Source organism: Cervus canadensis, chromosome 4 (assembly GCF_019320065.1).
Source record: "Cervus canadensis isolate Bull #8, Minnesota chromosome 4, ASM1932006v1, whole genome shotgun sequence".
In the NCBI taxonomy this organism is placed as follows: Eukaryota; Metazoa; Chordata; class Mammalia; order Artiodactyla; family Cervidae; genus Cervus; species Cervus canadensis.
In genome coordinates, this window is record NC_057389.1 from 46917537 (window position 1) to 46930405 (window position 12869).

General features: G+C 42.0%; 1 protein-coding gene across 1 annotated transcript in view; it reads left to right on the plus strand.

Moving 5' to 3' along the window:
* Positions 1-5680, plus strand: part of DCTN4 (dynactin subunit 4) — a 30967-nt gene extending 25287 nt beyond the window's left edge. The window contains exons 12-13 of the mRNA XM_043464942.1: positions 263-360; positions 3084-5680. Coding sequence (XP_043320877.1) covers positions 263-360; positions 3084-3297 — 312 coding nt within the window. The 3' untranslated portion in view covers positions 3298-5680. The remainder of the gene's footprint in view (positions 1-262; positions 361-3083) is intronic.
* The last annotated feature ends 7189 nt before the right edge of the window (positions 5681-12869 follow it).

The following is a 12869-nucleotide window of genomic DNA, read 5'->3' on the forward strand; positions in this document are numbered from 1 at the left end:
GCAACCCCAATGAACTAAGCACTCTCTTGACTTTTTCATTCCCTTAAATTTCTTTGTTCTTAATCTTTATCATACATGTCTGTATTCCCAAACAATATGCTTTTAAACTTTTTTGTAAGTGAAGCAATGTTGTATGTTTCTTGAAACTTGCTGCTTCCTTCTGTATGTCTGGGTCAGGGCAGTGCTTTGCTGTCCTCTGTTGGATGAATGCTTGCAGTGCGCCGACCCCTTCTGAGGCCAGCCTGTCTGTGCTGCTCTCCAGGTGGTGGTGCCTCCCAAAGAGCTCGTGTTAGCCGGCAAGGATGCAGCAGCAGAGTACGACGAGTTGGCAGAGCCCCAGGACTTCCAGGACGATCCTGAGTGAGTGAGCTTCCTGTGACCCGCCCCCACCCTCCCACCCACACGCCACAGCTGGCTGGTTTACAGGAGGCCCACTGGTAGATCTGTTTTCTTACCTGAATTTAAGTAGTTTTTTCTTCCTATTTATTATTATTAACTGATACATACGAAGATAGATTGGTGAAGTGAAAATGAAAGTTGCTCAGTTGTGTCTGACTCTTTGTGACCCCATGGACTATAGAGTCCATGAAATTCTCCAGGCCAGGATACTGGAGTGGGTAGCCTTTCCCTTCCCCAGGGGATCTTCCTAACCCAGGGATCGAACCCAGGTCTCCCACATTGCAGGCAGATTCTTTACCACTTGAGCCACAAGGGAAACCCATATTATAGGATATATTAAATCATATATATGAAGAAGAAAATGAAATCTCACCACCAGAGATAAACACCAGTAACATTTCCATAATTAGGATCATTCTGTAAGCACAGTTGTTTTAACCTGTGTTTCCCATGGTAAAAAATTTTCAGGTGCGTGTTTGTTAATGATTGTGTACAGGGTACAGTACTCTTTCCCCAGAGATTTATCATTGGATTTGTCAACTTCCCCGCCACCTGTCCCTCTTTGAGTGATTAATAGATTTTACTCTCTCATACCTAATACTTCTCAGTTACTAACTGAGAAGTAAAAGCCAAACCTTTCCCAGATGAGGAATATTTTGGTTAGCTTTCAGTCTAAAAAACAGAAATCACATCTGTTATTTGAACAGAGAGAATTTAATATGAAGACTTGTTAACTGGGTAACTTTAAAAGTTAAAAAGAAATCTGAAATATCCCAGAGATGGCAATTCAGTGAAGCAGTTACCATGCCTAGGGCTAAGAGAATTAAGAGAAATGGTTATAAAATGATTAGAATTTAGAAGCTTGAAGGAAGGAGGAGCCCTGTGGAGCTGCAAATCAGACCTCTGGGAAATGGGGGAGGGAGGGGACACTGCCTGACTGGTGCTGGCATGGCAGGCTGGCAGAGGCAGAGTGGCATGCTGAAGCTGGTTATGCAGTTGGAAACCGCACCTGGATATGCCACTTCCTGAGTGAAGACGCATTGCTGGCGTGCTGCCCGCTGGAGCTGCATGGAGATAGGAGGCTCACCCGGAGGAGCAGCCCCTTCTTCCCAGAGGCTACTGGTCTCTGTTAGAGCCCCTGAAGGGAGCCAGCCTAAAAAGCAGGAGTGTGGTTAGCAGAATCCTATGTCACAAAGCAGGATACAGAAAGTGGGCTTAGGGAATTCCCTGGCAGTCCAGTGGTTAGGACTCCACACCTCCACTTCAGAGGGCCCAGGTTCCATCCCTGTTCGGGGAACTAAGATCCCACAAGATGTGTGGTGTGGTCAAGAAAATAAATTAAGAAAACAAAGAATGTGCTTTGAGCTGAAAAGCAATAGCATTTAGTACACTAGTATAGGGCACATTTAAGGGTTTTTAACAAAATGATTAAAAGCTTCCTCACCAAGATACTGGAGAGAACAAATATAATAACATGGGACAAATTAGAAAAACCAAGTGACAGCAAAGGTGAGGTTAGTACAGTGATCGCAACACTTGGGTTAACTTCAGAAAGCACCAGGTTGGGTGTTTTGTCTTTTCTTAAATTCCATATAGAGTACCAGTCCCCACAGCTTCTCTTTAGCAGGTCTAGGTAGGCACCAAGAATCTGAATTTTTTTTTTTTTAAAGCTTCCCAGGCATTAGTGGTTGCCTGGGAAATTAAGGCTAGAAAGACTTTTTTTTTTTTTTTAAACTATTTTTAATTGAATTTTTTAAATGAATCTAATATAAATAAAATTTAGTTCAAAATGGCTGTGCTAGTATAGTGCTTAATTATGTTTCACATTATTGTACTTTATAGGACTTCCAGATATCTGGAAATTAATAGTACATAATAGTGGATAATATGTAAATATTTAGTTTCAGTAAGTTTTCTTACAGTAGTTGAGTATCATTTGGATAGTAGATCAAGTTCTGTTTATTTCATTGTTTTTTACTTTTGAAGCTAAACTGTTTAAACACAAACTTCAAGTACATATCAGAAAACTGAGATGGAAACTTCAACTAGAGATTTTTTTCTATTCTAAAAATTCCTAATTCACAGAGGCTATTTGCAAGATACACTGATTTATGATATTCCAGAAATTCTTTAAAGCTCTGAGTTAGCACCAGTCTGTATCCTGTAGAAATATTACCACATGTTTATAGAAGTTAATGTGAAAATATGTTTGTAACAGGAAATCAGTATAAACAAATTATGGTTGCTCTGCATCCATTAAGCAAGATGGAGAAGATCTATATATACCAATATGGACAGGTGTTTGTGATAAACAGTGGGAAAAAAGCTTGTTACAGAATAGTGTGTCCCTTTTGTTTTGGTTAAAAAAACATAAAAGTGTAAGTGCATGGAAAAATACGTAGTAGGTCAAGAGCCAAACTGTTGACAGTTTTTCTCTGTATACTGAAGAGGAAAGGAAGAAGAAAGATTTACTTTTTCCTATCTTAAGTTTTATGACTGTATTTTACTTTTGTAATAAAATAAGAAGATGGGCATTTTGCTGAAGAAACTCTTCATTGTTGACAAACGGGATTCTGATCATATCTTGTCATCAGAGATTTCCTGTGGGCCATAAAATGACTGTGAGTCTAACTGGCTTGGCTGACCTGTGACCTGCCTAATGCTGTGCTTATTTCCTTCCATAGCATTATAGCCTTCAGAAAGGCCAACAAAGTGGGTATTTTCATCAAAGTGACCCCACAACGTGAGGAGGGCGAAGTGACCGTGTGCTTTAAGATGAAGCATGATTTTAAAAACCTGGCCACTCCCATCCGCCCCATGGAAGAAACTGACCAGGGCGCAGAAGTCATCTGGCTCACCCAGCATGTGGAGCTCAGCTTGGGCCCGCTTCTTCCTTAAAATGCTCCGCTGGCGGGCAGATCCCAAAGGACAGTATCACCACGAACCTGCGTTGTTACGGTGTGGAAGCCGCTGCTTCGTTAGGCCTTGTTTATAATGGTGTACCGTGCACTACTGAGTCCTGTTCCGGGGAGGGTGGGCGCACAGGCAAGGCGTTAGGAGCACAGCGGCTGCTGTACCTCTGGTTCCCTCCTCTGTTCACACCTGCAAGTCTGTCTCCCTCACTGAACCCCTGCACGTTGACTCACAGCAGCATAGTTCCGTCCCAGGAAAGGGGGTGGCTGTTCCTTGGAGTGGCATTCAATTGACCAGTTGAGAAACTGTCCATACAATCTCCTGACCTGATCTCATAAAGGATCAGTCTCACAGATGAAAACGTAAAATAACCGAAAGTTAGACCTGCTATTGATGACCTGGCACTGGTCTCAGTGTTGTACCAACTGCTTTTTGCATTCCACTGGATATAGTCTAGCACTCTAAATATATATCCCTTTCCTTGCCTCCTGGCTCCCATCCATTTGGCAGGAAAATAGAACTGTCACGTCTTTAGTTTTGCGATGATTGGAAAGACCTGTGAAATAGTTAAGGCACCTTCATTTGACCTCTTTAAGTGAATGTAGGATACTTACGTATTAGTTGCTGTTAAAATTTTTTTCCCAGCAGAATATGGAACTTTTTCTCCTAGGGAAAATTTGAGAAGGAAGCAATTGCATGTCATGTCACTGGGGTGGCAAATTCTATTCATTTTAACTGTTGCCACAATATCCAGGGATTGATGCTGCCAACAGGGAGGCATGCTTTATATGTCTTACTCCGTACCCCTTCTTCTCTCTGCCTCTTTAACTCAGTAAGTTGTTGAGTATTTGGGACCTGGAAAGAGCCCAAAGAAAACTTGGTGGGCAAGTTCACTTCTGGAATGCAGAAAATATCTTAAAGGTTAGATGTTTATCATGATCTGAACTAATGTTCTTTCCAGTGATTAAAGAGGAAAGTAACATTTGTAATCTCTTAATCCAAAACTGGATATTAAGAAGAAACCTTCCTCCTTCCTGAGTTTATGACTTTTATCGTACAGTTTGTCACATAAGACCGTTTTGATCATAAACCATAAAATAGTTCAACAAGCAGCCCAGAATACTTGCCTAACAACACACATGCTGTTTTCACTTGGTATCCTGGAGTTGGCTTGCCAACCTTAGTTTCTGTGATGTTTTCTAAAATGAGACTTGACAAAGTAGACTACCAGCTGCACCACATTTCCATAAATGTATTGTTAGCAAGTGGCCAACAGACTTTTGGGGGAAAGAGAAATTTCCTGTTTATACCCTGGTTTTGTTTCTAAGTTCAAGCCTTTAGTTTAAAAAAAATGTATATAGCAATTTAAGATATAGGACACAGTAACTTTTCAGCTCCCCTTGGAAGGTAGAAATATTTAGAAAACCTTTGAAAGACACTAAATAGTACTCTTAAGATCAAACCAATATTATGAAACAATATTCTACAGAGTAATATATGTGCTGCAGCATAAGAAAAAAAGAAGTCATATCTCTAATATTATGACAGTAATAAGGCTTAGCCTCTTAGGAGTTGGCGCACCGTGTTGTATAATGACAAATTTGCAAACTGTAGAAATTATTTTAAGTTTTTGTGACCACACAAAGTGTCAAATTAATTTCTATTTCACTGCCCGCTACAGCCTGCCATGACGCCAGTGCTTCATATTTGCCAGTGGAGGAGATGAACCTCAAGGTAGAGAACAACGTCCTGTGTTTACATGTTTGCACAGACTACACACTGTTACGCATTTATGGCATATAGCTGGTGTTTGTTCCCAGAAATAACAATGTTGAAGTAATGGGTCTCATCACCCCCATGTGACACAGAAACACAAAAACACTTTTGATCATAGAATTTTTTCCTCAGAAGCCAAGTTAACTCGCAGAATAACAGAGCTATTGATTTAATGTTTCTTCTAGATAGTTTTCAGTACAAGCTGGTAATTCTGTGTGTTAGTAGAAATGGTTCAATATCTGCAGCTGGTGAATTTGGACTTTTATTTGTTCGTTTTTTATATTAGATCAGGTGCAAGATTTTTAAAGTATGGTGAGTGTGTACAACTGCAAGCAAATTAGATGTCATTAGCACTAGAAACTGCAATTTGGGGAATTTAATCTGAATTTGTGATTTGATTGGCCAACTAGAGTTTTCTTTTGTTCAGACTGTTTATAGACTTAATGAGCTAAATGTCATGCATATTTGTAAGAAATATCCTTTTTGGTCCATTTTGGGAATGAGAGGCACTCCTTGGTCTTTATGAATGACAGGTTACTCTTTTGCCTTATTGCTTAACTTCATGTAGTGAAATAAAGCAGACAAAGCTTGAGTGTGTCTTTTGTTTGGTTTCATGATGGCTGATTGGAATAGCATGCCAGTGCTTGGGGAGGGTGAAGTCAGCAGTTAGCATGAGAGTCAGTGGGGCATGCTCCCTTCTCATTTCTTAAAATGAACTAAGGTAAAACCTCAAGTAGTTCACTGTAACATTATATAGATAGATGTTGCTTGAGCTCCCTATCTCAGAACTGTTGTGTAAATGTTACATTGTTAGGACTCAACCACCTTTTCTCCTGCATCATTGCTGGCAAAGATACCTTTTAAATGTACAAGTAGCCACTCATCCACTTTGATTTGTACTCAGCTTTTCCCTCCTTTTATTGTAGTGAATTGTTCATGTTCCTCTTGTCTAAAGCCAGTGCCACCACTTACTCGGTCTCACCTTCTTACCTATTCAAGGAATGCACTTCAGCAGTTTCTCCCCCTCCCTCTCTTGCATCATTTCCATTGGCATGCTGTGATTAATCTTTAAAAAATTGACCTAACACCCCTCTTCAGCCACCACTCCATTTTTCTATTCCCTTTTCAGCAAAGCTCCCAGCTTTACCTTCCAGTTCCTCCTTCCATTTTCATCCGAACCCATTCCACTTAGGCTGCCGCCACCACCACCACATCACCAAAACAGTCCTTGTGAAGGTCCCCAGCAGTCCACCCCGTTAAATACAGTGGTCAGTTCTCAGATCTTACCTCTTTAGTACGTGGGTGGCATCTGCCAGTGGACGCCTCCCTGCTTGAAAGAATGAGTCACTTGGTTTCTAGAACACAGCTCTCTTGGTTTTCTTTGTACCCTTCTGGCAATTTGCTTTTGTGTCCTTTGCTAGTTTATCCCATCTTCCTAACCTTGGAGCATATGCCAGGTCTTATTTCTACTCACTGTTAGCGATCTCACCCATTTTTCAAGCCATTCCCAAGTTTACATACCAACTCTACTCTTATGAAAGTCCAAAACCATGGTCTGGATTTTCTGTCACCACATCTGCCTCTCCAGCAGATTCATCCCTAACTAGATGGCTTTCAGTAGGTGGCTCAGTGGTAAAGAATCTGCCTGCAATGCAGGAGACACCGATTCAATCCCTGGGTGGGGAAGATCCCCTGGAGGAGGAAATGGCAACCCCCTCCAGTATTCTTGTCAGGAAAATCCCATGGACAGAGGAGACTGGCAAGCTACCGTCCATGGGGTCACAAAGAGTCAGACATGACTGAAGCGAATGAGCAGATGGCAGTTGTATACTTTCAGTTGCTCACATCACCACACATCACCAATGACTCCTCTTACATGCCACATGCCGTAAGTCAGCAACCCCTTTCAGTTCTGTCTTCAAACTGTGACCACTCCACAGCCTCTCCAGGGTTACTATCCTGGGCTAAATCAGGTCATCTACATAGACCCCTAGATGATTAATCCAGTAAGGTCTAAATTGATCTTGAAGCCATCCTGGTCCCTGCCCCACTCTTTAGTCAGTTCTCAGCATAGCAGCCAGAGTCATTTTGCTGCTTAAAATCCTTTGGCTTCTTAGCTTGCTCAAGAGCAAAACAAAGTCCTTACAATAACTTAGGAGGACCTGTAGGAACTGAACCCCACTGCTTCCCCCTGCCTCCCAGGGATGAATTCAAGTACATCCCTGTGCTCACTGCATCCCAGCCACGGGGGTCTCCTGTTCCTGAGTCACCCCAGGAGGCACCCTCTCAGGGTCTTTGCACTGGCTGTTCCCTCTGCCTGGAGAACTTCTCCTCGACTCCTGTATGACCCAAACCCCCGCCAGTCAGATCTATGTTTAATTGCTTCCTCCTCAGGCTTTCCATGACCTCTCCAGATAACCATGTAAACTGCTCTCCACTAACAGACATATATCCCCCTTCTTTGTGGCTTTTTTCCCCCAGTAGCACTAATCACCATCCAGCACTATATATTTATTGATTCATTGTACTTATGGAGCTTATGTAAGCTCCGTAGTGTGTTGTTTCTTTTTTTTTAACTGATATATCTGCAGAGCATAGAGCAATACCTGGCAAGTAGCAGGCAACTAGTATTTGTTAAATAATACCATCTGCCTTTTTCTTGTTTATATAGCTGTTGACCTTTTATCTTATAATATGTATCATATATATATGTATATATATATGCTTATTTTTGGTCATAAGCCAAATATCTTACTTGCTTTGACCTCTCTTGTGCTGGTGTCATCTCTGCCTAGGATACTTTTTCCTCACTGTGCCTTCTCCAGAGTTAATTTCCTGCTCTCACCTCTCTCTTCATCCCATTTAGATGTGGTCTTAATCTTTAGTACCTAACCTTTCCAGGGCATTTGAAGTGACGTCTCTCAGTCGTGTCCGACTCTTTGCGACCCCATGGACTGTAGCCCACCAGGCTCCTCCATCCATGGAATTTTCCAGGCAAGAGTACTGGAGTGGGTTGCCATTTCCTTCTCCAGGGTATCTTCCTGACCGAGGGATCAAACCCTGGTCTCCTGCATTGCAGGCAGACACTTTACCATCTGAGCCACCAGGGCATTTACCGCTTCCTATTACTGGGTTTTGTCTATGTATCACTCCTTTGCTATACTGCACACCCCTACAGAGCCAAATCCAGGCCCTTTTGTTGTTTCTTCTACTGGATTGACCAAAAAGTTTGTTAGGGTTTTCCCATAAGTTGTTAAGGAAAAACTCAAAACGAACTTCTGGGCCAACCCAGTATATTCCAGTCAAAGGGTAGTCTGGAATAAATTCAAAAACTCAAGAGCTAAGTCACTTGCTCAATTGCAATATAGTTGATCTTTGAACAGTGCACAGTGCAGGGATTAAGGACACTGACACGGGTAAAAACCTGTGTATAAGTTTATAGTTAGCCTCTGTATCCAAGGTTCTGTATCCATGGATTTAACCAAGTTGCAGATTGTATAGTACTGTAGTATGTGTTTACTGGACAGGGGGCAGGGAGTGTGTATGAGTGGACCCATGCAGTTCAAAACTGTGTTGTTCAAGGGTCAACCTTTATTTATCCCCATTTTCTAGTGGTCAGGGACATCTATAGTGAAATTTATTTCACAATATAAACTGCCTACACAAGACAGTGAAGCAAAAGTAACATTAAATAACATGGAATCAAACAGTCAAAAAGTTGTTTCATTTTCATGCCCTGCTCCCCTTCCCACCCATCTTTCTGTTACATCAAAGGTAAATATCAGTTCTTTTATGTAACACTTTTATATATATATATAATTTTATTTATTCATGGCTGTGCTGAGTCTTTGGTGCTCCAGGGCTTTCTCTAGTTTTGGAGACTGGGGGCTACCCTTTGTTGCGGTCCCTGGAGCACACAGATTTCAGGAGTTGTGGCACGCAGCTCTGCAGCGTGTGCAGTCTTCCCGGACGAGGGGTGGAACCCATGTTCTCTACATTGACTTGCAGATTCTTGTCCACTGCGCCCCCTGGGAAGTCCTGTGTAACACTTTTTTTTTCTTAGAACATGGGCTTCTGGCTCAGCCTTTGGCAGACAACAGTAGCTTACTGAAAAGTACTGTTTGGTTTTCATTGTATTTGTTCTTAGGGCTACATCATGTGATACGATACACACGTGATATGATTTAACATTTACCGAAGTGATTTTAAAAATGTTCCTCTTAAAATATATTAGGTAAAAGGAGACTCAGAAGTTCCACTTACGCCTGTGATGTAGCTGTCTGGAAAGAGTATCACCCTGACTCAAACAGAAAACTGGATAGATGACAAAATCATGCATTTTATTGGGTCTGTCAGATGGCGAATGTGGCAGGGCAGTCAACTAGCCTGAATTTCAAGGATGGACAAACCCCTCCAAGGAGAGACAGGATGTAGACTTGTTCACCTGTAGCAGGGCATGGGAGAAGTGTTGACCATCATATACGCAGATAAGAGAAAATCAACTAAAATATTAAAGAATTGCTAAAGGCCAAACTGAAGCTAACATGACAGTATAAAACCCCTGGGAGCCTGAGATATTGAGGGACCGTGCATGCACAGACCAGCTCTTCCCAAAAACTCCACCCTAAAAAAAACAAAACAAAACAAAAAACTCCACCCTGTGTTCATGAGAAAGACTTGGGAGGAATGGGGGTGCTGAACCTCTGTAGCGCCTCCCTGGGTTTGGAGGCATGCAAAGGAAGGAGACATAGGAAAGTCATGAAACCTTGCTTCTCCCTGCCTAGGTCCTTCCCTCAACAGGAGCAAAAAAGGCCTATGCCACTGGGGGGAGCAGAAAACCCTGTCTACATAGGGCACATGTAAACTCATTGCTGCTGGGCCAAGGTAAGAAAAAACCTCTACTCTTGGGAGGGACAGGATTCAATCCTGAGCTCCAGGATTTTATACCATTACCATTAAAGGCCTCCTGCCAATGCAAGAGGGGCAGGAAACTCCCTCTCAAGACCAACCACAGATACAAGTCGGGGTTTGGCTGCCACAGAAAGGAGGGACAAGAATGCTGAGAAGAGACTCATTCCCAAGGACTGGGCACAAAGGACTTACTAAAGACTGAGGCTGAATTAGAACAAAGAACCCTGACTTCTCTCTGACTACCAACCCAGCAAGCAGTTGCTGGGGGCATGGGCAAAGGGCATAGAGACCTGTTGTTATGGTGCAGTTATGCACAACAGCTGAAAGCTAAGGATGAAGTATGAACACTTGAGAAAAATTCTACAGTCCCAAGCAAAAGACAAAATAACATCAGCGATCTGAAATCTGTGGTACACTAAAGGCAAGAATAGCAACAACAAAGCCCAAACCTAGCCCAGTTCCTGCCTAGACTGACCAAACCCCACACAAATGGCCTGGCAGAAGAAGAGACTTGCTTTTTTCCAGACATTGATACTATTGACTTAAGTCTCTACTGATATATAAGTAACAACTGGCATTCAATAAAAATTTTGAGATACACAAAGAAGCAAGAAAAAAATCAACCCATTTGTGATAGACAAAACAATAAGACTCTATTCACATATGACCTAGATATTGGAACTATTGGTCAGGGATTTAACTCTGATTAACATGTTGAAGATCTAGTTGAAAATTGGGATAATATACATGAGCAGATTTCAGCAAACAAACTATAAGAAAGGGACAAGCTGAAATGAAAACCACAGGATCAGAGATGAGGAATATCTTTTCTGGGCTCATCAGAACACCTTACCATACCTGAGGAAATAATCAGGAAACTCGGAAACAGGTGAACAGAAATTATCCAAACTGAAACTCCCAAAAAGAAAACAGTACTCAAGGTCTATGAATAATAATATATAGCAGTTGCTCAGTTGTGCCTGACTCTTTGTGAGCCCATGGACTGTAGCCCACCAGGCTCCTCTGTTCATGGAATTACCTGGCAAGAATACTGGAGGGGGTTGTCATTCCCTTCTCCAGGAGATCTCTCCAATCCAGGGATTGAACCAGGGTTTCCTGCATTACAGGCAGATTCTTTACTGTCTGAGCTACCAGGGAAGCCCTCAAGGTCTATGGGCTGATATCATACAGTCTAATATGTCATTGGAGTCCCAGACAGAGAAGAAACTGGGCAGAATATTTAAAGAATATTTAAAACTGTTAAGAATTTTCAAACTATAATGAAGGACAACAAATCACAAATGTTTGAAGCTCAGATAAAAAAAAACCCAAGCAATTTCCTATACAGGAAAAAATAGACCATATGATCAAGCAATCCCAATCCACATGCAAAATGAAAACCTATGTCTATACAACAACCTGTATGTGAATGTTTTTAATGCTTTTATTTGTATTCACTGAAATCTGGATAACTCAAATGTCCATTAGTTTGCAAATGTGTGTGTTTTAACCCCAAATACATCCATACAGTGAAATTCTCAGCAATAAAAAGGTACAAATTACTGGTATATGTAACAATATGGATGAATTTCAAATACAGTATGCCAAGTTCAGTTCAGTTGCTCAGTCATGTCTGACTCTTTGTGACCCCATGAACTGCAACATGCCAGGCCTCCCTGGCCATCACCAACTCCCGGAGTTTACTCAAACTCATGGCCATTGAGTCAGTGAGCCATCCAACCATCTCATCCATCCTCTGTTGTCCCCTTCTCCTCCTGCCTTCAATCTTTCCCAGCATCAGGGTCTTTTCAAATGAGTCAGTTCTTCACATCAGGTGGCCAAAGTATTGGAGTTTCAGCTTCAACATCAGTCCTTCCAGTGAACACCCAGGACTGATCTCCTTTAGGATGGACTGGTTGGATCTTCTTGCAGTCCAAGGGACTCTCAAGAGTCTTCTCCAACACCACAGTTCAAAAGCATCCATTTTCTGCGCTCAGCTTTCTTTATAGTCCAACTGTCACATCCATGCATGACTACTGGAAAAACCGTAGCCTTGACTAGACTTTTGTTGACAAAGTAATGTCTCTGCTTTTTAATATGCTGTCTAGATTGGTCATAACTTTCCTTCCAAGGAGTAAGCGTCTTTTAATTTCATGGCTGCAGTCACCATCTGCAAGAGAAGTCAAACCCAAAAGGATAATTGTTCCAAAAATGATTTAACAGTACATGTGTTGATCCATCGGAGAAGGCAATGGCAACCCACTCCAGTGCTCTTGCCTGGAAAATCCCATGGGCGGAGGAGCTGGGTAGGCTGCAGTCCATGGGGTCGCGAAGAGTCGCACACGACTGAGAGACTTCACTTTCACTTTTCACTTTGATGCATTGGAGAGGGAAATGGCAACCCACTCCAGTGTTCTTGCCTGGAGAATCCCAGGGACGCCAGAACCTGGTGGGCTGCCGTCTGTGGGGTCACACAGAATCGGACACGACTGAAGCGACTTAGCAGCAGCAGTGTTGATCCATAAAACTTTTCATTTAAGAAGTTGGAAAAAGTACTATTGTCTTTGGATTTGTGGCTTCACCATTTTTTAGCTACACGACCAGAACAAGTTAGTCTCTCCAAACCTCGGTTTCCTTCTATAAACGAGGTACACTCCCACTTGCCTAGAGGGCAGTGGTTGCCAGAAAAGTACAGGACATCCTCCTAAATTTCACTTTCAGAAAAACGAGTCATTATTTAGTGTAAGCATGTTTGGAACAAATTTATACTAAAGTAACTTTCGTTGTTTATCTCAAATTCACATTTTACTAGACGTTCTGGGTTTTTGCTAAATCTGGCAACCTTATAGCGGGCTTATTGTGGGAATTAA